This window comes from Lonchura striata, chromosome 2 (assembly GCF_050655825.1).
Source record: "Lonchura striata isolate lonStrDom1 chromosome 2, ASM5065582v1, whole genome shotgun sequence".
In the NCBI taxonomy this organism is placed as follows: domain Eukaryota; kingdom Metazoa; phylum Chordata; class Aves; order Passeriformes; family Estrildidae; genus Lonchura; species Lonchura striata.
The window spans coordinates 136729563-136757380 of NC_140704.1; the positions used below are offsets into that span (position 1 = coordinate 136729563).

The window sequence follows — 27818 nt, forward strand, 5'->3', positions numbered from 1 at the left end:
CCCACATGAGCAGTGCCAATGGCCACTGCTGGCACGCAGGGGCAGCAGACAGAGAAGGCAGACTGCCCAGCCTCCCTCTGCCCTGAGATGAGAGAACTCCAGTTCCCTGCTCTCCTCCTGGCAGGGAACTCCTGCAGCAACACCTTTAACAGGGCAGGCAAAGCCCCAGCCTGGACCCATCTCGGGGCCAGCACCACACGCCCGCTGGCCCTGGGGAGGGCCACAAGGGACCCAATCCCACACCGGGGAGCAGCCACCACCTCTGCCCCACAGCCGGGCCGTCAGGAACACGACCAGGTTCCTTCCTGGGGAAGGCAGTGCAATCACCAACATAAAGGAAATACTTTTCACCAGAGTCACAACAGCTCACACAGGCATGATTAGCTTTGGGTGCTGAAGAAAAGTTGGGGGATGAAAAGCTGGGACACAAAACCCAAAACAGAGATGCAGAGTAGTAACCACAGACCTGCAATTCCATTCCTGTGGGCTTTATAGTGCTTTAAAAATATTAAAAATGAAGAGATAGTGTTCCATTGGTCAGGACAATTTTATTTTGAGGTTATTTTTCCTTGCAAATGCGTAAGTTCCACTATGAATTTTAAAAAAAAGTCAATATTAAAGAAAATTGGTTTATTGTAAACAAAGTATAAAGTACAACTTAAGAAATGTGCAAATCTTTAAAGTAGTCACAAAAAGCAAATCTAATACACTATTGTCAAACCATTCACTTTCTGATATGTGTCCTCAACATAACATGATAAAATACAGTGAGAATTGATGCATTGTCACAAAAGCTGGTTTAAATTCTAGCCGGTGTCTTTGATGCCTTGTTTTCCTCTTTGAATCACAACTTTCTAATTTAATACATTATATAATATATCCATTTCAATTTTAGTATAAACCACCTTTCAAAGAATAACACAATCAAGAAATCTAAGATTCTTGGTTTTCTTCTTTAATCAACCAGAGTAGTTTATGGTTACCAAGTTTGTCTTCAAGGTGCCCCGTTAACCACTTATGACAAGCACAGTGAGAAGGTGGAAAGGAAACCACAAGCAACACAAAAGCAGAAGCATCATGCGATGCCAGGGTATAACCAGCTGTTACAATCGCAAAATTTGCCAAAGCAGCTGAGAAAACATTACAAAGCTATTAAGGATTCCGCAATGTTCCTGCCCTTTGGCTGCCTATGCATTGCCCCTGCATGCCCATCCCAAGCCCCTCTGGACACAGCAGTGTAAAGCTGGGTTTGTTAACCACCCCATGCAGAAGGAGATGTCTAAAATCTCCAGGAGTCTGTCACCAAATCATCGATTATGATGGGGCTGAAGAACTGTTAGGAGAAAGACTCCTACCAAGCAAAGGTGGCAGAAATAGCAAAACAGATATAGATTATTTTATGCAGGTGGGTTCTAGGCTTTCAAGCCCGTGCCCGTACATTGCCGCTGTCCTTGTCTGCGCCTACTGAAGATGGACAACTGACAGCTAAAACTGGAGCTGGCGTCAGGCATGAGCAGCAAACCCTCAGAAACACTTGCATGGGACTGGAACTAGAACATACACAAGTGATTTGCAAAATTCAAAACTGGCACAATGTGGCTGCTCTGCTCTAGAGCCTTCCCCTTCTTTCTCTCCTCACCAGTGCAAAAGACACCTGCTATTCCAGTCAGCCACAGCAACATTTTTTGTGACTGACTGCAGGCTGCCTTTGCCTCTCTGTACTGCTGTCAGCAGCCAGTGCGGGAGAACCACAGACCGGGAGAAAAAGCTTTTTTCCAGCCAGCCTATCCCAGCAACAGTTAATTCCACTGTCTTCAGATCAAGTCCTGTCACTGGGCGGTTGCAGACGTTGGTGGCACGGCAACATCACTGAGCTTGCTCACTTCCATTTGCCAGTTCGGTAATTTCTTTGCCGAAAAGTGGCAACGTGCGTGCTTCGTGAGGTGGTCGCTCCGCATGAACCGCCGCTCGCACATGGGGCAGGCAAACTTCTTCTCCCCGGTGTGCGTCCTGCGGTGCCGGGACAGTTCATCAGACCGTGCAAACCTCCTCTCACAGCCTTTCCAACTGCAACTGAACGGCTTTTCTCCTAGAGGGAAAGGAATTACAAAGGGAAAAACCCAGTGAGTACTGAGCAATAAACACCGCTGCCTTCACTGGCAGTATTTCACTTGATTGGCAGGAAACTTTCTATTAAGGCGGTTAAGCCAAAAATCTACGTAAGCATTATACACACAAAATGTGGAACATTGTTTATCTTTAATGTAATATTTAAACATGCAGACTCACTGTCTCCAAGGCTAAGTAGTATGGGTAAGGGTTAAAGGTTAAAAATCCTCTGGAACCAAATTGTTTGAAATGCTTTTCACATCTCAAGACTGCCGATTTTAACACTCAACTCCACGTAAACTGCGCATAATGATGACTCAGCATGCCTAAAATTCCCCTCTGAAGCACAGCCTGCAATGATGTTTTATGTAACTGATCTCCAGTAGTGCACTGTGAGCCTGTGTGAAAATACATGGAACTCTTTCTGCTACTGCATTTAAGGGCTGAGGCTGGAGAAGTTACTCTAGAATAACCAAGACAGGAATAGTTTGGAGTGGATTCTCACATCCTCTAATAAAACAATCTCCAAGTTTTACCCACTTCTGGCAAAGGCATTCCTGAGGAGAAGCCTAATAAGGAATCTTTAGCTCTGGAAAGCATGCTCCATGTTGGGCAAGGCCTTGCTTCCACAGATGCATTACTGAACACCTTCTGACACGCAGCGAGTCCAGCACGAACAAAGTGCAGAGTCAACTTCCCTTCGGGGAGACTTCCCGTCAGAGATTAGGCAGCATTATAATGCATGCTGGCAAAAATAGTATTTCATTGCTGGCCCACAGTTTGTTCAATAAACAGATCCAGTAATCGCTACAACTATAACAAGCTGTATATACAACCACAGTTTTCTACACCAGATTTTAACATGCAGCAGCACTAACCAACCTGTGTGTGTTCTGACATGAGCCTTCAAATGGGAGCTCTTGAAGTACGTTTTCCCACATCCTGGGTAGCCGCAAATGTGACTTCTTATTCTTGAAGAATCAGCCTGAGGAGTGGTTTTTGCTGTAGAAGGTACAAAGCCAGGAGCAGGCGCAATGGGAGACAGTCTCGTGCCATTTGGACTAACAATGGGAGCCTTTGAGCCCTGCACAACTGGCTGGGGCACAACAAACATGAGGGCACCTTTGGGAACCTGGGTGCCCATGAAGACCATGGGCTGACAGAGAGCCGGCTGCTGGCTCGGCGCGGTGCTGGGCACCACGGCCGTCACAACATTGTTGTTTGTGGGCAGCGGGACCATCTGGCAAATCACTGGCACAGGGGGAGCTCCGCTGCCTGGGGCGGGGGACAGCGGTGCTGCCACCGCAGGCTGCTCTGCTGGTTCAGGGACAGGCTCCTCCTTGCTCACCGAGGGCTCTGTCAAGGGCATGGGACCAACAGCTGGCTCTGCAGTTCTTCCTTCTGCCACTGACAGTTCGCTGGTCTCAGCACTGGCTCCACTTGGTGCCACGGTGGAGCACACGGAGTGCTCTTCTTTGGCGTCCTGTTTCCAGTTTGCTTCCCTCCAAGCACTGTCCTGGTATTTGAGCACACTGGCTGTTCTCACAGGGAAGGTTTTGTGATCACAGAGCTGGGCATCGGCCGTGTGGCGGATAACACTTGTCACTCGAGCTTTTAGAGGCCTGGCTGTTGGAGACCTCTCTGCTTCTCTCTGAGGTGTGGCCAGAGGAGGCTTGGAAGCCTCGGGCAGCGCCTTGCTGAGGGGATGGATCACCTGCGACATCTCCAAGTCCGAAGGGCTGTAGGGAGGGGTCAGGCACTGCGCAGGATAGAGAGACACAGTAAGAGGGAGACACTAACAGGACATCACCACATTGTTAAAAACAAGCACACACACACAAACTGGAAAACTTACTAATGCTGGTATTGCGTTAAAGTCCGCTGCTCCAGGAAGCAAAGCCTCATCACTTTCTTCTGATATGTCAGATGCAGGAGTAATGGGTCTCATTTCTCCATGTTTCTTGAGGTCTGGTTTCCAGCTGCAACTCATAGAAATAAGGGCTTCTACAGCCTCATAATCGCTTTTTTCAGGGGTATTGTTCCAGAAATACCTCATATCTCTCTGTTTTTCAGTCATCATCTCCATTTCTTACTCCTGTTTTGGTTAGAGAAAAAAGGAAACTTTAAACCTGATGCTAAGTTTGAGTATTTTGCAGCTGCTTGTAAGAAGGCATTGCTAAAAACAAGCAAGGCAACCTGTGCAAGATAAAGACACTTCATGTACCTGTATTTTCCTACCTTCTTTCTTATTTATCTAATATTTTCATGAAGTTGTTAGCGAGGACATCTGGCCATCAGATGAAAATTATATAATTGCTTGAGACAAAAGAACTACTCTGGATGTTAAGTATGGTAAAGTTATTCCACACTACATGAACTATCTCTGAGAACTTAAGAAAAATCTTCACACCCCCCAAAAAATTAAATCAAAACTTCCTCCACCATCCCACCCTCCTTCTATTTTTGCTTTGGAAGCACACAGCCCACAGGATTGTGCTTATTTTGGCCACACTGGGGCTGATTCATATTTTCTTCGGAAGGTATTAGCATCAAAAAATGTTCTGTAAAGTACTCGAAGGATCTCTGTCACACTCTCGCACAGGCAAGGGAAACCAGCTGCTCGTGGAACCGAGCTCCCCGCAGCGCGCTCCCCGCAGCGCGCTCCCCGCCCGGCCCTCGCGCGGGGCTGTGGGCGGGGCTCAGGCCCGGGCCCCGCCCCCGACATTGGGCGCGCGCCACCCTCACCTCAGCGCACCCCGCCGGCCGCCTCCGCGCGCGCCGCCCCCGCCCTCCCTTATTGGCTCCCTCCGAGCCGCGCCGGGCGCCCATTGGCCCGCACCGAGCAGGGCGCGGCCCGGGGCGGGGCGCCTGAACAAAGCGTGATGCGGCGCCGCCGCGCGCCGACCTTTCCCCCAGTTCCCCCGCGCGGCGCCCCCGCCTCCGGCGCGCGGCGGCGGCCGGCTGTGAGGGCGGGCGGGGAAGCGGCCGGGCGGGAGGAGCCGCCACAGCGGGCGGCGGCCGGGCTGGGGTCAGCGCCGCCACACCCGGCGCCTCCCGGCGCGGGGGAAGGGAAGCGAAGCGAAGCGGCGACCCTGCGGGAAGCGGGTTAAGGGGGAGACGGCCGGCCGGCTCGTCCCGCGGCACCGTTCCGCTTCCCTGCTGCCGCGCCGCCCACCCCGCGTGGCGCCGGGATCCCCCCGGCTTTCTCCTCCCTCTCCGCTGCCACCTGGCACACCTGGCAGTCGCCGAGACCAGCGCCCGCGCCCGGTCGGGAACGCAGGCACGAGGCTGCACGGCGCCGGGCCGGCGCTGCCAACAGGTTTTCGGCGGCTTCTCTCACTGCCGCGGCTTCCCTCGCCGGCTTGCCCCGCGGAGAGCTCTCCACGCGGGCGGCGCTCCTACAGCCCACCCCAGCACCTCCGGTCCTCCGCCGCGGCTCAACTCCTTCAGCCGCCACGCCAGCCAACCTCCCGCCCGCGGTCCCTCCTATCGAGGGTCGCCCCCGCACGTGCCCCGGGGATCCCCATGCCGCACCACCCCCGGGGACTCCCTCCGCCCCAGCCGCCCCGACCCCCCGGGATGCCCGGTTCGCTCACCGGAGGAGCCGAGCCTGCCCCGAGGTGCCGCCGCTCTCCCGGTTTTCCTCTTTTTGTTCGCCGCTCCCCACTCGGGCGGCAGCGCCCCCGGGCCCGCGCGCGGGGGGGTGGGCGGGGCCCTCGGCCGCCCGCCGGCCAATCGCGGGCAAAGGTGTGTGGGGCGGCGGCCAATGGGCGCCCGGCAGCCGCGCGTGATCGGCGGCCGCGCGGCGGCGTGGCCGGAGTGTCAGCGCGGCGTGTCCCCGCCGGCGGCTGAGTCAGGGCGGCCGCCCCCGCCCCCTGCCGTGCCCTTCCCTTCCCTCCCCGGCATCCGTGTGGGAGCGGCGGGGGCGGCTCGGCGCTTCCTCCTGCATGAGGTCACACGGCGGGGGAGGGAGCTGCCTCCCCGGTGCTGTCCCCGCTCCCCACCGGGCTGAGGTGAAGTGGGGCCGCGGGCGGGGGGAGAGGGAGAGAGCGGCGCGGTCGTTCCGACCTCCTCGGGCCTGTCTGGGCCATCGCCGTGGCTGGGCGCGCCCGGCGGACCCGCTGCTGTGTCCTGGCAGCGCCCTCGGGGTGGGGGAGGCCGGGACCACCCCAGTCTGCCCCGGGACGCCCGGCGCTGTCCGTGTCAGCGCAGGGCGCTGTTGCTGGCAGAGATCCGAGTGAGACCGCAGTCTGAGGAGACCCCAGGCGGCTCGGCCCCGCGGGGCTCGGCCTGGCCGCGGCTGCCTCGCCCGCTCGCCGGCTGCTGCCGCCCGGCCGGCTCGGGAACAGCTGCGGCTTAGCGGGTCACTGCTAGTCGCGTCACCCCGCGGCTGCGGCGCGCCAGGAGGGCGAGAGCCGTGTGATCCGGGCTGCTCCACGCAGGGTTTAAGGCGGGCTCCTTTTCCCGTCAGAAAGTTGTAACGAAAGTTGGAAGGCTGTGTGTGTCACGACCTGAGAGGCCAGATCCAGGCCAGGCTGCAGCTGTGACTGGTGTTGCGCTCTAGAAATGCCATTGATGCTTCGTTATGGTTCAGTTTCTTTCCTCCTGCTTATTTAGCCTCACTTAAGAGATTTCCCCTCCTCCTCCTAAGCAGTCCAGCATCTTTGGTCAGAGCATTTTCCTTTATTTATTTTTTTTTCCTAACACTTTTTCCTCGGTCTTCCATAGTAAGACCAGTTATTCTCAGGACAATGGGCCTCCTGAGCTGGTAGACAGGGATGGACACCCTGTAGTCCAGGAGGAAGCAATTAGTAACCTGCTGTGCCACTTAGATGCTTACAAGTCCATGGGACTGGATTGAACTCGTCCTAGGGTGATGAGGGAGCTGGTTGAAGAGCTTGCCAAGCCCCTCTTCATCATTTATCATCAGTCCTGGCTAACCAGGGAGGTCCCACATGACTGGAAGCTGGCCAGTGTGACACCCAGCCACAAGACGGGCCAGAAGGTGGACCCAGAGAATTACAGGCCTGTCACCCTAACCTCAGTGCCCAGCAAGGTTATGAACCAGATAATCTTGAGTGCAATCACGTGACGCACAAGACAATCATGGGATGTTCCAGCCAGGATGGTTTAGGAAAGCCAGGTCCTGCCTTTCCAACCTGATTGTCATTTTACGTTCAGGTGATCTGCCTAGCAGATGAGGGGAAGGTTGTGGATGTAGTCTACCTGGGTTTCAGGAAAGCTTTTGACTCCATGTCCCACAGCATACTCCTGAAAAAGCTGGCAGCCTGTGACTTGGAGGGACAAGCTCTTCACTGGGTTGAAAACTGGCTGGATGGCCCAGCCCAGAGAGTGGTGGTGAATGGCATCCAGTCACCAGTGGTGTCCCCAGGGATGAGTGTTGGGCTCAGTCCTGTCTCATGTCTTCATTGATGATCTGGATGAGGGGATCCAGTAAATTTGTGGATGGCACCAAGTTGGGTGTGAGTGTCAGTCTGCTGTGGGGTAGGAATTCTGTGCAGAGGGATCTGAACAAGGTGGATCAATGGCCCAAAGCCAGCGGTAGGAGGTTCAATAAGGAGAATTGCTCAGTCCTATGCTTTGTCCATATAACCTCATGCAGTACTACCTGCTGTGGGTAGAGTGTCTGGAAAGCTGCTTAGAAGAAAAGCACCTGTGGGTGCTGCTCAACAGCTACTGAACATCATCCAGTGTGTGCCCAGGTGGCCAAGAAGGCCAATGGCATCCTGGCCTGTATCAGCAATAGTGTGGCCAGCAGGACCAGGGCAGTGGCCCTCCCCATGTACTCAGCACTGGTGAGGCCACACCTTGAGTGGTGTCCAGTTCTGGGCCCCTCAGTTCAAGAAGGACATGGAGGTGCCGGAGAGAGTCCAGAGAAGGACAACTGAGCTGCTGTGCAGTCTGGAGCACCAGCCTTGTGAGGAGCAGCTGAGGGAACTTGGGGTGCTTAGTCTGGAGAAAAGGAGGCTCGGGGGTGACCTTATCACTCTGTAACTCCCTGATGAGAGGTTGTAGCCAGGTGGGGGTTGAGCTCTTTTCCCAGGCAGGATGAGAAGACAGCCTCAAGCTGCCTCAGGGGCAGTTTGGGTTGAACATTAGGAGGAATTTCTTCACATAAAGGCACTGAAATGGGCTGCCCAGGGAGATCTTGGAGTCATCATGCCTGGGAGTGTTTAAGGAAAGACTGGAGGTGGTACTCAGTGCCCTGGTCAATTGGCATGATGGTGTTCAGTCAAAGGTCTCAGATACCTCCTCAAACCTAATTGTTCTGTGATTATGTCATTCTTCCTGTCCTTTCCCTTTTCAATGGTGTCATGGTCCTATTCTTTCATTCTTCTTAGTTCTTCCCCATGTCAGCCAATCCCAATTGGCATATGGGCTCTGGAAGCAAGTGATGTGTTCCTGGACCTTGCTGGTAAGCAAATAAACAAGAAACACCTGTCCCAGAGAGTTTAGTTATGCCTGAAAGAGAAAAGAAAAGGAAAAAAAAAAAAACCCAAAAACAAAAAACCAACAAAAAACCCAAACCAACCTGCAAGAAATGAGCAGTTTCTTCAGCCTGAAGATAGAAAAAGGATATAAACATTGCAAAACATGACAACAGATGTATGTGATTTAAAGTAGCAATAATTTCACAGACATGTATTGACAAAAGAGTGGTAATTTTATTCCCAGGAAGACTTTTTTTAAAATATTGCTTTAATTCCAGTATTTCAACTAATACATTATACAGATGGAATCCCTGTTATTTGGCTTCTCAGTAGTACTAGTGAGTACCCAGTAGTATCCCATCAGACAGATCTGATGGGATGTGCTGTCCTACCATGCCCCTTGCACCAGGCTGCCAGTGATGGAATCCCTTTCTCCATGCTCCTACAGCTGCTACAATTGGCACCTGTATGAAAACGTGCCATAGAGAGAAACTGCATCTCCATCTTCTGTTTTGGGTCTGCAGCAGGGTATCTGCCTGAGTTTCTGACAGAATTTTAAGATCCCTGCAATGTCTGCAGGGAAACAGATTGGCTTGACTGTCTTATTTAGGGGGAATTCCCTAAAGAGCATTCACTTCAGGATGATCCAAACTCCTTTCACTACTAGTAGCAAACAGTTGTTTACAAATTGCTCCACTGGATCCATCTCTGGGTGGAGAAATGAGAAAGTGTGTTTACTGTGTGTTTCACACTGAAATGAACAGGGAAAAAATGTTGATAAAATGGTTGCTTGGCTCCCAGAACATTCTGTCCTTTGCCAGAAGTGCTACTGTCACCCAAGGTGCAGCTGGGGAGAGAGCTCCTGCCTCACAAGTGCATCTGCCCTGGCTGAAAGAAAGGTTGTGTAACAAATACTCAGTAGATATTGGTGAAATTCTGTGCTTGCTGTTTATGGCAAGTTCTGTCATAGTTTTTGTGATTTTAAGTGGTTTTATGTAAAACATTCTGAAATCTCATTTGAAACAAATTATTGCCACTAAAACTAAATCTGTAAAAGTTGCACCAGCCAACATGATAAATTCACTCACAAAACGAATAGTTTTTCTGTACATTCAGCAGAAAATTGTCACTTTTTCACCCTTACTTGTATGTAATGCATATATTCAAATATTTCACTGATACAGTAAGAACTTTATTGTTAAAAATCCAATTTCCAACATGAACAGAATATCTGTAACATGATAATACTGTTGCCATTTTTAGTTTGTTTGCTATGGCAACATGCTGAAGATGTGTGCTGGACTGTTGGAAGAAGTTACAATGATTCCACAGTAATCTTCTATAAGTAAGGTGTTCTTTGGAGGGAATACAATTATTTTCATATAAAATGAAAAGGTGAAATTAGCATAGTGATGTTTAAGCTTGATCATGTGCATTTCAGATTTGTCATAAGGGTGACTTTCATCTTTGTAAATACTTTGAAGTTTTGGCCATATCGCTTAATTTATGTGACATGAAGTAAGTTATGATCCAACACTGACAGGTACTTCTCAACTCTGCTATGGTGTGACTATAAGAAAATAAAGGGCTGACTTGCATGGCAGCTCATGCTCCAGGTGGTCTGTTCTGTTTTGTTCTCTTCCCACTCTTACTTCTCTCTCCTCTGTCCTTGCTTTACCTCCTTGCCCATCCTCCTCTTGGCTTCCCAGTAGGCCATTTCAGTTCTTTGTTGCTGTGGTTGCTGCAGGATCACCCTCGCTGCCCTTGGCACCCCTTTTAGCAGCGATTCTCCACAGCTCCTCTCGGCTTGCCTGTCTCAGCTGCCAATCTCATGTGCCCCGGCACATACCATGTTTCTTAGTACCTCTTAATGCCCCTTCCTTTCCATGATTTCCATACTGCTTTTGCTCCATGAAAGCCTCTCCCTGTGGCCATTCCCAGTAACCTGCACTTGCCAGAGCCTGCTCTGCATCATGTATAGCCATTCAGATCCTGCTGGTTCCTCCACCATTTCTGGATCCTCCCTAATGTATTCCTCCTCCACTGACACCTCCAGCCCTGCCTCCCCAACTGCCCTCTTCGCTTCTTCAAACCAGCTTGTTTCAACTTTAATTTCCAGAGCAGCCCTCTGCAGCTACGCCTCTTTTCAGTCTGCTTGTCTGGTTACTCAGGAAGCCTCTTGCCCATTCTCCTGTGTGAGAGTCTCTTCTCACCCTTGGGCTTTGTTCCCACCATGTCAATGCTTGTCTGTTGCTGTTGCCATCCAAGTACAGAGCCCTGCAAGTTTTGTGTTGTGCACTGACCAGCTCCAGTCAAAATACACAGAAATACTGGTGTTGGACTGGTAGATCAAAAACCTGTTACACTTCCCCTCCTTTAGGCCAGATCTTCAGACGAGTTCTGGGTTTAGCAGGGAGTATGGGCTCTGAAAAAGAGACTGCCTGGTGGTGTGGGGGATTGGGATGCAGGTGGGGTGAAGGACTTGGTGGAGAGAGGGTTTGCTGTGCCTGTCCTCCACAAGCAGGCTTGACTGTCATCTCAATGGTATGTCCTGTAGCCGTGTTGGTAGCAGCTGGCCTTGGCTCAGGAAAGAGCAGCGGTCAAAAGTGAGGAGACATATCTGTTCCTTGACTCCCACAGTCCACAGGAGCTTTGTGTCCCCCCAGAGATCTCCGGTCCCTTCTAAATGCAGAGTCAGGAGCTTTGTGTGTGTGTTCATCTGCTGTATCTTCTCCCCCTGCTCTGTGCTCTGCCTTTGAATTACAGAGCAGAGCTGTCAAAACCACCTCTCCCAAAAATAATCTCTTGCTTCAGAGGCTGGAAAATGTGACAGCTCATTTTCATATGCAGAATGATGCAGTGGGTGTCTGAAAGCAGCTGAGGCTGAGGGGGTGGGCCAGGGAAATGCAGCTCTGAAATGGCAGCTGGGGAACATGAGAGGAAGGACGGAAGGAAGGGAGCAAATGAAGAACAGGGAGGGGGCGGAAGGAGGGCCGGAGGCAGCAGACAGCAAGTCCAGGGCATGAGAGTGTTTTACAGTGTGGGGCTGTTCTTTTTCCCTGTCCTTCTACTGCTCCCGTTCAGTTATTGAATTAGAAGAGTATCTCTGCTGCTAATGACAGCAGTTGCCAAGCTTGAGATATCAGATAACTGGGGAGAGGGAGCATACAGTCAGCAACAAGACAGCTTGGTGCTTTTTTCGCCTCCTTTTTCCTTCTTCTTCATGCCCCATTTTCCTCACATAACCTTAAGAAAAATCTGCATCATCCTGGTTCTTCAATTACTTATTGGAGTACCAATTGAAAAACAGAACTTGTCATTAAGATTTCAGTTTATGGGTTTTATTTTGTTTTACCAGTCTGATTGCCAGATGGAGCAAATCCTGTTCACCTGGCAGTGCCATGTTCCTCCCAGCTCTACGTGATACTCACCCTGGTTTCTGTGTACATGCATTTTACAGGTTATTGCTCATGGCCCTTTGTCTGGAGCATTTGTGGCTGTGCCTGAGTCACTGCAGTTCCAGTCCTGCTGTGCCTGCTCCATGGAAGGCTTCAGAGGCTGTCGGCAGTGTTGATGTTTGCACTGCTGCCATAGCAAACTGCTTCATGGGGTCAGGGAAACCTCAAACATCCCTAGCGAAGCCAAAGGGCAGGTGAGAGAAACTTCTTTTTGGCAAGTGAGCTGTTTCCAGTCAAGGTGCTCTCTGGCAGCACTGGAAGCAGCTAAAGAATCACTGTCAATTCACAAGTATTTTCCATTCAGTTTCCCAGAGACGCTGGGGATGTGGTTTTATGCCACCCAGGAGGAAATGTGTATTTCTTTAGAAAGATGTTTAGTATTTTGACTGTTAAGCACTTGTTGGTTGTTCTTACACTGTATCTTAAGTTTAAATGTCAAAAAGACCCACTTGTCCATCCTGCCTGTCATAGAATAGTTTGAATTGAAAGGGACCTTAAAGATCATCTGGTTCCAACTTCCCTGCCACAGGCAGGGACACCTTCCACTAGACCAGATTGCTCAAAGCCCTATCCAGCCTGGCTGTGAACACTTTCAGGGATGGAGTACCTTATTTTTCTGTTTGAAAAGCTAAGTTGTCATGTGATTGGGACAATAAGGTAGAGAAGAGAATTGGGAACACAGCTAGTAATTTACTGGTCAGCTTTGTAACTGGTCTAGGGGCTGAGGCTAAGTCAGGTGAAACCAAAGTCTCCTGAATTTCACCCCTCACTTAAGAAAAACAGCTTTGTTATCTGTGGCTTATCTTGGCTTTGGCATGCAAAATTAAGAAGGTGTTTTAAGTTACTTTATCCTAAACTCTTTGATTTCTACCTACAAATTTTCTACTTCTCATGACAGGACATCAAGGGGTATTTTTTACTTCTGATGAGTAATAAGACTGTAGGATAGATGGCTATTTCAGTCAGCACAGAAAGAACCCAGGTAAGTAAATGTTTGCTTCAATACATACTAAAAATTGTGAGAGGTTTTACACTCAACTGTTTCAGTGCAGGATTAGGCTGTATGCCAACAAGAACTTCCCTTGGGTCCTGTGGTTGTGTTTCTCCTGAGGACACTATGTGGGACAGTTGGTCCTATACAGCTACAGCCCTGCTTCCATCTGTCTTTTTGAAAGGTCCACCAAAGCAGGTGTCTGGTCAGCTCAAACCAGCCAAGTCACATACTCACTTAGTGTCTTGACCCAATAAATCCTGGGAACCCAGTGGCATTCAGGAATTAATATTGGAATGATTTGTTGATTCCTTCAGTTCTTCCTATTTAGCTTCCCATGGTCTGACCATGTGTTTATTTTTGTTTAGTATCTTGTGTGATCTTTCTTCATTTGTGCAATGCTGGTGGGTTTGTTGATACCTCCAGTGAAAGTATCAACACTGCTGTGTCACAAGGAGTTTGTCATTTCACAACAAATAGGTACCTTTAGAGATCTGTGGAAGAACGTGGCAAAGTGACACATTGCTTTTTTTTTCCCGACAGAGCCTGGAAAAAATCAGAAAACACAAGAGAGAATGTTTTCTGCTTGAGAGGATAACATACAGGTCTATGCATTCCACCACTTGGAAAGGTATATTTAATATATTATATATTTTGAGTTTTCTCAGCGTCATGATTGATTTTACTATTCAGTATAAAACTTAACTGATCAATTTAAATTTCTGCTATCAAAATCAGATACTTAGAAGCTGAACTGTCAAACAATAAAATGAGAAGCAGACAGCCTGTAAATGTTGTAGGATGAGCTTGTGTAGCTAACAAAACCACCTGTTCCTGCTATGATCAAATAAATGTTTTTCCCAATGGAAGTGTTAGAAACACATTTGTGTCCATTTCCTGCCAAAACAGAATTTGCTTGTTACACTGTGACCTAAGGCTGCTGCATTTGAAAATGATCTGATGGGCAAAATCCTAAATTACCATTATAAAGGTATGAAGAAAATGAGGTACCATTATAAAGGTATGAAGAAAATGAGGTAGTGGTGGTATGGGACATAGCACTATAATATAAAAGCCAGCAGGGACGCTTTGCCTTTCCTCCTAACACAGGTAACAGCATTGCCATATCTCTCACTATAGGTATTGTCCTGGTTTGGCTGGTATAGAGTTAATTTTCTTCCCAGTAGCTGGTACAGTGCTGTGTTATGGATTCAGTAGAGAATAACATGGATAATATGCTGATGTTTTAGTTGTTGCCAAGTAGTGCTTCACCTAAGTCAAGGACTTTTCAGTTTCCCATGCTCTGCCTGCAAGGAGCTGCACAGGAGCCTGGAGGGAGCACGGCCAGGACAGCTGAACCAAACTGGCCAGAGGAATATTCTAGACCATAGAATGTCGTGCTCAGGTCCCCGCACCATGTGGGACCTGAGCATGACATAAATGGTATGGAATAAGGGGTGGAGAAGGTGCTGGCATTGGCTGCAGTAGAGTTAATTTTCTTCATAGTAGCAGGTTTGGGTCTATGTTTGGGATTTGTCCTGAAAACAGGATTGGTAACAGAGGAATGTTTTCATTGTCACTGAGCAGCACTAATACAGTCAAGGCCTTTTCAGCTTCTCACCTATCCCCCCAGTGAGGAGGCTGGAGGAGCACAAGGAGCTAGGATAGCTGACCGCAGCTATATATCCCAGAGGCATATACCACACCACATGGCATCATGCTCACCATATAAACCTGGGGGAAGAAGAAGGAAAGGGAGGATGTTTGGAGCAATGATGTTTGTCTTCTCAAGTCACCATTACATGTGATGCAGCCCTGCTTTCCTGAGGATAGCTAAACACCTGGCTGTCCATGAGGAGGAGTGAATGAATTTCAAATTCCTTGTTTGCTTTGTTTGTGTTCCTATTAGACTGTCTTTATCTCAGTCCCTGAATTTTCTTACTTTTCTGATTCTCTTCCCATCCCACTGCCAGGCAATATGCAAGTGGCTGTGTGATTGCTGGCAGGGTTTTAGCCATGACATGTATTTTGATAGAAGTCATGGGATCTAAGGATTTTCTTTTCTTTAAATCTACCTTTAATTATTTTTGGACTATTGACTAATTTTGATCTAATCTTCATATAACAAATGAGATAGAGATGTTAATAGCTCCCATAGTGTTAATTTATTAATGTAATGCCTGAACCCACTGTGTACCTCTTAGTTTATGTTCAGACAAACAAACATTCTCTAGATAGGAAAAAGTGAAAAAGGACAGGTAGCATGTCCTTAATCTGATACAGACTAAACTGCATCCAGTTTGGCTCCCTGCAGCCGATACACTCCTTCTGTATGTGTCAGCAGGCCTTGAGCTCTCCCATGTCCTGCTGCTGTCTCTTGCCAAATTCCTGGCTCACATACCACACCCTTGGCATCATGGTACAAAACACACCACTGACAAGCTGTTAAGCCACCCACTTAATATTAGTAATTGGTTTCCTTATTTTTCTTAAGATTTCACAGGAATTAAGGCAAGGGGCACACTTGTGAGACCTGTGGAGATCAAAGCAAGAGACATCAAGAGACATCATAAGAGCCACACTTTTGCTGCTCACATAGTCTCTTAGCAGCAATATAAGGATTAAACAAATCTACTTTAAATCTTTAAAACAAGATCCTTGGTGAAAGCCAGCTTTGGTGTTCCTCGGTGCAAGTATCTCCACTGTGAGCTCAGAGTGGCTTGTGGGGCTGCAAGGAGATAGATTTCTCTTTATTCTCCAAATGCACAGTGTGCAGGGATGGTGTTGGCTTTGTCAGAGACTACAGGGAGGGAACCTTTGTCAGTGGAGTTGCCCTCATGACCAGAAAAACTTGCCCAAAGATTTTCATCAGTCTTTGCAAGATCCCAGGTGTAGCTGGAGATTGTGCAGGTTATGCACAGTGTGTGTATCTGCCTGCATACCAAACCCTGCATGGCAGCAGGCTGCCAGCATCCATCTGCTCCCTGAATTCTCCTTAGTGTGTCTCACTTTGCTCTTGCAGCTCAATTTTGGGGACACACACTTCATTCCTGCAGCTCTGCATGGGACATACACACTTTGGTCTTGCAGCTCACTGCTGGAGAGTCACTTCTGTCCCACAGCTCATCCTTGGTCCTACAGACATTCACTCTGTGGGAGCCACAGTATCCTGGTTTTGGCTGGTATACCATTAATTTTATTCCCAAGAGCTGGTACAGTCCTATGTTATCAATTTAGGATAAGAACAATGTTGATAACACACCAATGGTTTAGTTGTTGCTAGTTGGGCTTGCCAAAAATCAAGGTTTTTCAGCTTTCTGTGTTCTGCTAATGAGGAGTTGCACAAGAAGCAGTAGGGAGCACAGCCAGGACAGCTGACCCGAACTGGCCATGGGATATTCCATACCATAGAATACCATGTTTGGTACATAAACTGTGGGGAATTGTCTGGAAGCTGCCATTCACTGCCCAGGGATGGAATGGGTATTGGACAAGGGTGGTAAGCAGTTGCACTACGTATGCATCATTTGTCTTTCTTGGGTTTATTTACAGCTCTTTTTGTTCCCTCCTTTTTCATTATAGTAATATGATTTATTATTATTTTCAATTATTAAACTGTTGTTATCTCAACTAATGGGTTTTACCTTTTTTTCCAATTCTTCTCCTCATCCCATGGAGTGGGGGGAGCAGTGAGCAAACAGCTACATAGTTTTTAGTTGTCAGCTGAGGCTAAACCACAACAAGCAGTAAGAAGAGGGACAGTATGAGCCTTGTTTGAGGTGACATGCACAGTGGCATCCTGACCTAATGGAATGATTAAGTCATGGAATGATGGACAGTGTCCCTTTTCTAGAAGAGGGCAATGTCTTGCCTATAGTGGAGAAGATACATTTTTCCAGCTGGATCTGTGGTGCAGACTGAACCCATGTAGCTTGTTATGGTACCCACAACTCTGCAGGGCCTGTGAGTGATGTGTTGGCATTAAAGGGTTGGCAGGCAGCCTTCTAAAGACCTCGTCAATCTGAGCCTGCCTATGACTGCTGTTGCCCTGGTCCAAAATCTTCTCTCCACGAGGGGAAGAAGGGAAGGGAGGTGGGGAAGAGGTGGACAAGGTCAGTGTCTGAAAGGATGTAGATATGTAGGCATGGGTCTGTTGTAAAAGAGCCATGGAAGGCTCTGAGCATGGGGAGTACTCAGGCACAGGAAGCCAAGGAGGCCTGTGGGTGAGCAGGTGAGCCCTGTGCTGGCGTTGCCCTGCGGTGGTTCCTGCCCGGCCCCGGGCGGGTGGAAGGGTCTGGCCGGCACCGCCCGCGTGAGGCCGCCCCGTGAGCGGCACCTCAGGGAGAATCGTCTGCCCCGATGGTGCTGCTGCTGCTCGTGGGTGCAGCTTGGGCAACTCTGCACGCTGAGAGGAGGTGAAGGGATGAGAGAAGGACACTTGTCTGCAAGCCCAAAGAGTCCTTTGATTTCCCCAGGTGGGGCAAGAAAGGTGCCCTCTGGGTGGATGCAGTGAAAAATGCCAAAGAAATCAATGATTACAGCAACTTAAATAAGGGGTGGGCAGACAGGGGTGCAAACCTGTCTTGCCCAATGGGGATAAACCAGAGAGGGATATGACAACCTATGATAATGTAACAGGGGGACAAATGGGGGAGCATAAAGGCTAACTAACATTGATAAAACCAACTGACTAAATTAAACCACACTGCAACACTTCATCTTCTCTGTAGGTGCAAATCATCTACTCCAAAGGATCTTTGTTGTAAGCAGCAAGAAACTGAGCCAGTTTGCAGTGTTGGATTTTGACCCTGGGCCCACAGTTGTTCTTGGGTTTCAAGAAGAAAGTGTATATAAATGTACCCAGAGTCACTATGGGTTGAGTTCATTTAAGATTAGGTGTTTATAAGACAAGCATCTGGTTTTATAGCTCTTTTTATCATCAGTGAAGTGCTAATAAATATAAACCACTGGGTTCAAGCAAGTTATGTTTTTCCCTGATGTGGAATGAACTACATTCTGGGCTCTGTTGACTCCATCTCCCTGATGATAATGGAAACCTGGGCAGCAACCACAGTAGGTGACTCTACAAAGCAGGTGAGGTGAGGTGGATCCCACCACAAGTGCCCACAAGAACCATCAGCTGGGCAGAGCAGAGTCCCATGGAGGTACAGCAGGAAAGGTTTCAGGCTGTTTGCTGGCTGTTGGCATGCAGGTGTTCACACACATGTCTGCAGCTCGAACATAGCACACACTACCCTTTGCTGCCAAGAGACCTGGGGAAAAACTGAGGGAAGAGAGGAGACACTGTGATGGGCACTCAAATTTAGAGAAGGTGAAAAGGCTGAGTGACTTGCAAGGGCACCAAGGAAGCAGGAAAGTAGGTATGACGTAGCTATTGAGACAGGGCACATAGAGTTTCAGACCCTGTAGTGAACCAGGCTCTCACAGAGCAGCTGCCTCAGGGAAAACTTGGTTACCTTTATCCTGCTCCAGAAGCCTCCATTTTGCCCCATTCCCCCTGGATGTGCTGCACAGCATGGCAGCTGTCAACTGCAGGTTTGCTCTGCTGAGGGGCAGTGGCTCTGCTCCTCCAGGTTTTTCAGGAACATGCTTGTCCATCTTAAATCTCTTCTTTGGCTCCTGGCTCTGTCTCTTTGAGTGAAGCTGAAGGACTGACATAAAACGTTTTGTGATCCCTTTGGTTTTCAGTTTAGTTTTCACAAATATATCTTGTATTGAAAAATAATTTTAAGTCAGGAGACAGCCTGTGTGTAACTAGCTCCATTTTCCCAGGAGAGAATTGACATTAATTTCTTACTACTTCCAGGAACATTTGGTTTTGTAAAATGTTTTTTGTTTTTTTTTTTTTTTGTTTTTTTTTTTTTTTTTCAGCATTTTTCTAGTATCTTCCTGTTTCTGAGTTAGCTAAGGTGGGTTTTGCAGGTAAGCTCTATTTCTATAAAAAGAGGATTGGCTGAAAATGGACTAATGTGTTCATTTCCATCACAAGCTTTCAGGAAGCCTTTTCACAGTGCTGTTGAAAAGTTACTGGTTTGCAGTAGTGGAAGCACAAAATGATTCTTGCAAAATACTGTCTCATCTCCCTTTTTTAGGGACTGAAAATGCAGATATTGGACAGAAATAAAGAGAGTGTGATTCTGCACTCTTGATGCCAGTGCAATGAACTGTTTAGAGCAAGGACTAATAGGCAATGGGAAAGAGGTGTCTACCAGAAGAAAGCTTGCATCTAGTTGTTAGTTTCAAGAAGCTAACAAGATGCTTTTGCTAGTTTAAAGATGCCTTAGTTTTGAGAAGTTTTCAAGATGGTCCTGAAGACCGTCGTATATTTGATGGCACCAGATGTAAAACATCCCACTGATGTTGTAATGTCTGTGTGTGTACATGTGTTTGTTTTGCAGCTAGAACAGTTGTAGCTATCAGAAAACTGTTACATCCTGCTCTGTGTAGTCAGGGTCATGCACTCATCAGGAACTGTCTTCAGAGCCCCCCCCAAAAAATGGCATTTCCAGCATCAATGTGGGTGTGGGTGGAAGAGGAAGCAGCAAATGAGGGTCAGGGGCTTCTTGTGCCTGCAAAAGGCTTTGTCAGATAAAGTGGGTCACATTTTTCACACTTTTATTCTGCATATGTGTCCAGCCTTCAACTGCACAAACTTGGATGCACCGGTGGTGGATTCCACTCTCAGGGGTCCTGCTCACAATCAGTGAGCACTGTCTGAGACCAGTACTGGAACATGAGTACAAAATAAAAGAAGGAAGGTGGAAGCCCTTTGGGTTTCTTTGTCCTCAGGAAGCTTTGATGTTAACCTCAAGTCCACGTCAGTCTAATGAGACAGTGAATGATCTAAGCTGTAATTTATCTGGAACATGTAATATCCATAAGAATTCTCCAGAAAGCTTTGCCTGCTATTTGGGCTTCAGGTTCCCAAGACTTCCTGCTTCTGGTGAAGTCCTGGGAACTCCTAAAGCTGGTGTGACACCTCCTTCTCCTCCACCCCAGTGTTTTGTGTCCTGTGTGAGCTGCATTGTCACATATTGTCAGCCTGTCACAGTTTGGGTCTGTTTCCTTAGGGTCAGTTAATTAAAAGCTCAGATGTCATTTAAGAGCAACTGGAGAAGTTGCTGTCATAGAGAAATCAGTTCTGTATCATCCTGGTTAGCACACCCATGGAAGACAAAGCTGAGACACTAAAGTACACATATGTGAAATAAAACCATGTCTGGAAAGCATTTTCTAAATTAAAGAAACACAGCATAGCAACCCATGCTGAAGGAAGCTTTTTGGATCCAAATTAGGATGACACAGATGATACAGTGAAGACATGTTTTTAGGTGCAGATCTACGAGTGGGCCTGCATGCACTGACCCCTCTCCTCTCTTTGGGATGACTATTATTGGCACGATGTCTGACCAAACCAAATTCAAGTGGTGTGTGGGTCTGTTTGGTTACTGAAGAGCTATTTGGCAACTCTGGGTGAATGCCCTTTGATAATCCCACTGACACTGGATGTTGGAGAGCTTAAGGTTTTAGAAACTTTTGGATCAAATTTACTCTTGTTAAATAAACAATGAGTATTGATTAGATCGTATTAGATCATTAGATCACCCAACAGAGCACTCTTTCAAATACCCCAACTCTCCAGAGTTCATTTTTATGTATTTATATTCTCAGAATGCCTTGAAATGCTGACTTTGGTCTATGCTAGATCTTTACTCATGAAGCTCTATATATTTTGATATGCATGGAACTGTGCACACAGATAGGATGATTTTCAAGGCTGCTTAACGGATTTGGGTACTCACTTTGTTTGTTTTAATTGGAGACTTGAACCCCTTAGGTAGATTTGAAAATCTTAGCCATAATTCTTTGCTTATCTTAGTATATTAGAGTAAGACCTTTTCCATATTAAAATAATTTCTAAGTGCTCTTTTCTTGCTGCCATGGAATGAAAAGTAGAATTTTAAGAAGCATTTATTCTTCTAGACACATTAGTTTCTTTTACTAATTTGCTGCTTTGTTTACTAAGGAAGCTCTTAAATCACAGTCTGTTTATATTTTGTACTGAGCAGAGTAGCAAAGGGTTTGTCTGGACTAAGCCTACACATCTATAAAGGCCTTTTATTATCATTATTTGCACAGCTTAAATGTCCTGGAAAGGTTTTCTCATCTTAAATCTCTCGTCAGTACAGTACGTATCTGGCCTCAGATGTATGTCAGGAGAACACCATATGGCCCCGCCAAGTGCAACACCCGCGCACGCAGGAGCTGCAGTGCAGCGGTGGGAAGAGGGCGAGCAGCGCGGTCTGTAAACAGCGCGGAGTAGGTGAAAGGCTGCGGGCTCTGTTTACATGTGCGCCGAGCGGGAAGCTCTCATGTTGCACAGGCGGTTCTGTCCGGGCAGGAAGAGGAAAGCACAGCCTGTCTCGGTGCTGCTTCCCAAGGCGGCTGGTTGCGCCACTCTCCATATCTGGCAAGGCGCTGCTTAAAGCCCCGGAGGAGCCTCAGCCGCAGGGTGTTCCATGTATCCCAGTGCCTTCTCAGCTGCTCTGCTGCCAGTAAAACCCCGGGTCGCTCCTGGGGGGAGCAGTGGAAACGGCTGTGGGCAGTGGGCACCAGGCTTCTTGCACTGTCAGCTGAGCTACCCACCACGGTCTCAGGCTGCACAGGGTGAGTGTTGCCTTTCTGAGCTGCCTGGATGATGGAAATGAGCTGGTGCACTGCGGCATGCTGGAGCAAACCCAAGTGTGGGGACAACCAGCCCATCCCCAGACCTGACCTGGATCTCGTTGCCAATCTTTTGAGTGGCAGTCTGTTGGGTTTGACTTCTAGTTCAGAGCAACATTTTCCTCTTTCACTCTCAGCAAGGAGAGGATTTTATTGGGAGTAACATGTTGACATAAACAAAACTTGAGAATTTGCTTATTCTCAGAGTAAGCATGGGGCTGGCTGTGCTTTAGGCACACACAAAAGAAGATGCAATTCAATAGTTTTAGATCAGTTTTTAAACATTACTTTGCCTTACCTGTACATGTTGAAATGCCATGGACCTCAGATTCTGGGTTGCTTGCAAGTGCTGGAAATGCTGCAGATGTTTTGTTAAAGAAAATACTCACTTGTCCCCAGCAGTTTATCAAAGGTGCTTCCCCACCATTTCCTCTGCAGCTCCAAGAATGAGAGCTGACAGTTAAGACTCCGAGCCCTAGAAGGACCACATGCCCTCCAGCTGTCCCTGTGACCAAAAGGGCTTAGAACTCCCATGGAGCATCAGCTCCTTCTCCTGCAGTCCTTTTATGTTTTTTTAATTGCAGTCTGGCAGGTGGAGCCAGTGACACTCAGGAGGGGATCTTCTGGCTCTCCCTGATGTCTGTGGTCCCTGCCATGAGTGTAATCCCCTCCGCAGGGCTTGCTTGGCCAGCCTCAGGATGTGCCTCCTTTGCACACTGGCAGACACACTCTGGTTGGACTCTGGTTGAACAGGAGTGGCCACAGAGCAGGCTGGAGGCATCAGCCCCATCCCCAGGGCCCTGTTCCCTCAGTGCCTGCAGCAAGAGCAGCCCTATGTTCTGCCAGGGGCATGAGGAGTGGCCAGCAGCTCCTCTCTGCTCCAGGTGAGAGGGCTGAAAGCACCTACAGCACATGCAGGGAGTGACAGCTCATGACTGCATCCATCATCCTTCGGTTGCTCATCTACAACTCATGCCAGCTTGGGAGAGGCATGAGGAACACACTGAGTGCCAGTAGCTGGGTGTGCAGGCTGCACATGATGCCTTGGGGGGATAAGGTGCTTGCAGGCAATGAGCCATGAATGGATGCTGACCCTTTGCCTGCATGGGGACCCAGCTGGGGAGCGGACGGTCACCCAGAGACTGCACAGGGCCCGATGAACAGCACTACTGAGACCAAATATCATCAATGGACTCAGATGTGTGCAAGGCATGTGAAGAGCAGGTGCATAGACTGTGAAGGTATGAAACATGGGGGATCTCTTTGGTGAGGTTCCCTCCCCAGAGGTATCCGCTCAAGCTGTTGTTCCTGTATCACAATCAAAATACCTAAAGGAGCCAGATGTTTGAAATTCTGCTATGGGAAAGCCAAGGTGGGGACAACGACTGAGTGCTGCGTGTATGGAGTCAAGTGGGGCACCTGTCAGTTCCAAGTGCCCAGTTTGGGGTCATGTGAGTGAGACTCCCAGAGTGGCTCCCAAATGGACAGAGAAACTTCCTTAACAGCAGGACAGGCATACTACCATGTCATTCTCCTCCTTTGCTGTTTTTCCATGGGCACAGGACAGCCTGTGAACCATCCCAGAGGAGCTTTTGGAGATCTGTAGTGAAATCCCATGATCACTGATTTTAAAATGTCCAAAGGAGCTATAATCATTTAATAAGCTGTCTCTACTGATCCAGTCCTGCCATTTGTAGACAGTACAGACACTCTGTGTGAATTATAGACTAGATACCAAGCCAAACACTGTGCTTCCATCTGGAGCATTACAGTTCTGCTTCTTGCTTTTATCAGTTTGCTCAACTGGGCAAGGGAGCCTAGTGTAGAAATTGATTTTCTTTGGAAAAAAAATAGCAATCTACTTAATGCTGAAACAATGCCTTCTGACTAGCTGTCAGGGCCTTCAGCTGGTTTGAGTGTAGCTTATTCCAGACCATGATGCTTTATATGTTATGTTGCATGTCCTCAGCTTCACCTTTCCATTGCACCTTATCTGAAACCTTGCTGCTGAGACTTGCAATCATTCATTTGGAATTAAAAATGAAACAAATCACCTTAGATCTCATTTATGTGGGAAACTGGGAACTACTGGGTAAAGAAACAACTTTTGGTTTATTGAATATCCTGGGGACACGCTGCAGAAAGCCCAGCATGCTGTGTGTGCAAAACATGCACAGTGTGTAAATAGAAGCTTACAAGACAACATGTTTTAAGGTGAAATTGCTGCAGTATGAGACAAATCCCAGAAGCTTGAAGGGACATCAGTCTGAGTCTGGGGGATTGTTAGTAGTCACTGGAGAGGCAATAGAAAGTCACAGGTAGAAAGAAAATGTGATCATATGGAAATAGGTAGGTAGAGCAAGCCTAGCTGCACCCTCTCCAAGCCGAGAGCAGCATGTTGGGCAGACGGGCTCAGTCTGTGGCACAGGGAACCTGCACCAGCTCCTAGGAAACCCAGTGCTGCTGAGGGCAGCGGGCTGTGGTGTGACAGGGTGTGCATTGGCACCACATCCCCTCTCTCCTCTCCCTGCCAGCTGTGTCACATCCAGATTGGTCTCCTGCCCTGTCCTGGCAGGTGCAAGGCTCTGGTCGGCAGGTATAGAGGATGCCAGTGCCTTGGCAGCCAGGCACATTGCTTGTGCTGGTCCTGGTGTGGCATGCAGGCTGTCTGCATTTCTGCACCACCATCTCATCCCGAGTGCTTTAGTCCTGCGTGAGTGCATGATAGGGCACTTGGCACGTGAGACAGAGATCTCTCCTCTGAAACTTCTCTAATTCTGGTGTCCTGCAGGGTTTTGCACTGGGGCAGGACTCATCCTCCTTAAGGTGCATCCAATATAACCAGTCTGCTGGTTTAATAGGTTTAATGTCAAAGAAACTCCCTGCTCTGAGCAGGGAGTAGTTGCTAGAGACTGCTTGGGCCAGCAGCAGTATGTGCTGTACCAAGCTAGTGCCTGGAGCCCCAGCTCTACATGCCTGCAGCCAGGTGAGAGGCACCAAAATGTCATCCAGAGCCCCAAGGTCTGGAGCCAGGTCTGTGTGTGAGCAGTGGGCTGCTGTGGGCTTTATGTGCCTGCCATTTCATTGCCAGGGTACAGGTGACTCCCCCTTATCTTGACTTTGATGGCAGAACTCCACAGAAATGCCCAAGCAGGTGGCATCCTCCAGGGCCTTAGGCTCGGGAGAGCAGCAGCATGTCAGCCATGCAGGCAGAGCAGCAGTGGCCCATGGAGGTGGGTGTGGGTGGGTGCATGCCATGGGTGCAGTGGGGCTGGGGCTGTGGGTGCCTGCTGCCGCTGGAGAGCGGCTCCAGCCCTTTGGCAGCACCAGCAATGGGAGAGCCCTGCTCCAGGGAGATTGCAAAATGCATTTGGCAGAAGCAGAAGCACAGCATGCTAAATGTGCTAAGCTAAACCAGCTTTGCTTTGTGGATTGTTTTTTTGCTCACAAGCCACCAAACAAATAGCACTTTGGGGCCTGAGCAGAAGCTGGGAATGCCCTTTCTGTTTCTGCCTTTCCCCCACTTGTCCATTCCCCACTTATCCAGCCTCTTGCAGGATCTCACAGGAACCCCACAGCCGCTGCAGCAGCACCGTGGAAAAATGCACTGTGGCTCCGTGGGACTCGGCTCGATGGTCCCAACTGAGCCAGCAGCCGCAGCCTGGCACGCTGGAGGCTGAGTGATCCTCCTTGTGGGGCTGCCCATGCAATAGAGGCTTCCTACAGCCGTCTGGAGGGTGTTTTAAAAGCAAACATTGCAAAGCATTGCCTGGCCTTCCTCTAGCTAGCAGGAAAAAAAAAAAAAAAAAAAAAAAAAAAAATACCCTGGAAAGCTATTCTGGTCTCGCATGATTCTCAAGTGGAAAATTTCATCTGAATTGACTTCGGCTGGCGGGGTTAAGGGAGGTGAGGCCCAGCTGCCGCTGGCTCGGCAGCACGGACGGACTGACTGACGGCTCCACAGGAGCCCGTGCCTGCCACGTGGGCAGGCTGGGTCTGGCAGCGGCTGCGGTGGGGAGAAAGGAAACCTGAGCCCAGGGGAGCGCAGGGGTGGGGATGCAGCCTTCAGTCGGCGTGGCCGCTGCCGCCGCTGTCACCCCTCTCCGGCAGGGAACAAACCGTGCCAACTCTCCAGTGCTGAGGGCTGCCTTCCCGCCTTGTCCCCATCCCCAGCCGCAGTCACTCCGCTCGGTGCAGCCCATGGACGGGGTGCAGCGGCAGGGACGCCGGGTGCGGTGGCTGGCGGGGCTAATCCCTGTCCTGCGGGAATAACATGGGGCATGTCTCCAGCCCTGCTGACGCACAGGCCTTGAGCACCGGCTTTGGAGCCGTGCAGGACCGCGGGAACCGGGGCCAGCGCCTCTGTCAAGCCCAGCTGGGGAAGGGGGTGTCTGCTCCTCATCCTTCTCTGCAAGGCAGATATCCCAGGACCATGCACCTTAAAACCTAAGGTGGGCTGGGAACTTGCTGTTCAGGTGTTCGTTGTTGGAAAGGAGTAGTAATTTGTCGAAATTGCAACTTTTAATGGGAATATTCATATGTGTATGGCAGACAGAGTTCCCTGGTCCTGTGTCCTGGATTGTCTCCCCCCTTTCTCCTCTATCTGGCACTAGTGTGGGTAGGTGAGTCCCCATTCTCACATGAAACAGAAAGGCTTTGGATCCTCAGACAGCTCAAAAGAATGGATTTTCCAGCCAGCCCTACCCACAGCACCTGCCAGCACAGCTCCAGCCGTTTGTGCCGGCAGTGCTCAGCACGGCGGTGGTGCAGCACAAATTGGAAAGGAGGTTTGTGATCCGGTGTCACGGACTCACCGGGCAATTCTGTGCGGAAGAAGGCCAGGGAGGGCTTAGGTTCAGCTGCTGGCTCTGGGCAGGTTCAGCCTTGATGTCCGACCAGGCTGCCAGGGCTTTGTCCCGTCGGGGCTGGGACAGGATCCCGACAGCCTGTCCGGGCAGCCGCGGCACTGCCTCGCGCATCCGGACGGCTTTCCCCGGGAGCGCGCAGAGCGAGACGCGGCTGGGAGCGGGCGGTCCCCGGCGGCCCGGGACGCGGAGCGGCGGGGCACGGCCCGGGACGCGGAGCGGCGGGGCACGGCCCGGGACGCGGAGCGGCGGGGCACGGCCCGGGCCGGAGCGGGGCACGGCCCGGGCCGGAGCGGGGCACGGCGCGGGCCGGAGCGGCGGGGCACGGCGCGGGCCGGAGCGGGGCACGGCCCGGGCCGGAGCGGGGCACGGCCCGAGCCGGAGCGGGGCACGGCCCGGGCCGGAGCGGGGCACGGCCCGGGCCGGAGCGGGGCACGGCCCGGGCCGGAGCGGGGCACGGCCGCTCCCGCCGCCCCGGCTCCGGGCGGGCGCTGGAGCTCCCTGCCGGCCGCAGCTCCCGCGCCCCGGCTCCAGCGGCCGCCTGGGAAAGGAGAGGGGCTGGCAGCCCCGAACGGCAATACTCGCTCTGGGCTCGCCGGGTATTGCCGTGCTCCAAAGGGGAGGTACTGGGAGGAGGATGTCCACCGCGGAGCCCAGCACCGCTGCCTTGAACATCCCTCGGCCATCCCCGCCTGCAGCAAGCGACTGACAAGTGACCTGTAGCGCACAGCTCCTCTCTGCTTCCTCACCTTCACCCCGGGGATTTCCATGGGAAAGGTGCAATAAACTGCTGACGCACATAGCTAAGTGGTTTGTTTAAGGGTATGAAGGAGGGAATTCAGAGAGTGGACAGTTGAGAAAAATATTCAATCAGGATCTAAATGCAAATTCTTGGGCCTGAATTCTCTCCCCTGTTTGACTGATAGAACGGAGTTGCCCCATATTGACATGGCACAGTAGGACAGAACACGATGTACGTGTGACAGATTGGGCTCTGCACTGCTGCCCACTGCAGCATTTCAAGAGAACATTAAAATAAAGGATCATATTTAACAGAACTTATGGTAAGCAGCTGGTTGAACACAGGGGGAGCAGCAGGGAATCCCTGCTGCCACATCCAAACTCAGGCTGACAAACACAATTAGCTTCGTCCTGTGAGTTAAGAGGGTAATCCTGTTAATGCCCCTAATTCAGCTCC

At 49.8% G+C, this 27818-nt stretch overlaps 2 protein-coding genes and 1 long non-coding RNA gene across 3 annotated transcripts; 1 reads left to right on the forward strand and 2 right to left on the reverse strand.

The window, feature by feature from the left end:
* Nucleotides 1-528: 528 nt before the first annotated feature.
* Nucleotides 529-5755, reverse strand: KLF10 (KLF transcription factor 10). Its single transcript, XM_021549588.3, has 4 exons — nt 5706-5755; nt 3965-4204; nt 2992-3868; nt 529-2089 (listed from the first exon to the last, which is right to left on the reverse strand). Exons 2-4 carry the CDS (start codon nt 4193-4195, stop codon nt 1830-1832), a joined length of 1368 nt encoding a protein of 455 aa, XP_021405263.3. The 5' UTR covers nt 4196-4204; nt 5706-5755; the 3' UTR covers nt 529-1829.
* On the forward strand, nt 4328-16640 carry LOC110481126 (uncharacterized). The gene is made up of 5 exons (XM_085561675.1): nt 4328-4335; nt 5026-6122; nt 12022-12213; nt 13554-14001; nt 14032-16640. The coding sequence occupies exons 1-2, from the start codon at nt 4328-4330 to the stop codon at nt 6119-6121; spliced, it is 1104 nt and encodes a 367-aa protein (XP_085417801.1). The 3' UTR covers nt 6122; nt 12022-12213; nt 13554-14001; nt 14032-16640.
* A 4180-nt stretch (nt 16641-20820) lies between these two features.
* On the reverse strand, nt 20821-26825 carry LOC146768445 (uncharacterized). Its single transcript, XR_014953020.1, has 2 exons — nt 22054-26825; nt 20821-21605 (listed from the first exon to the last, which is right to left on the reverse strand). It is a non-coding gene; the product is annotated as an uncharacterized LOC146768445 (long non-coding RNA).
* Nucleotides 26826-27818: the final 993 nt, after the last annotated feature.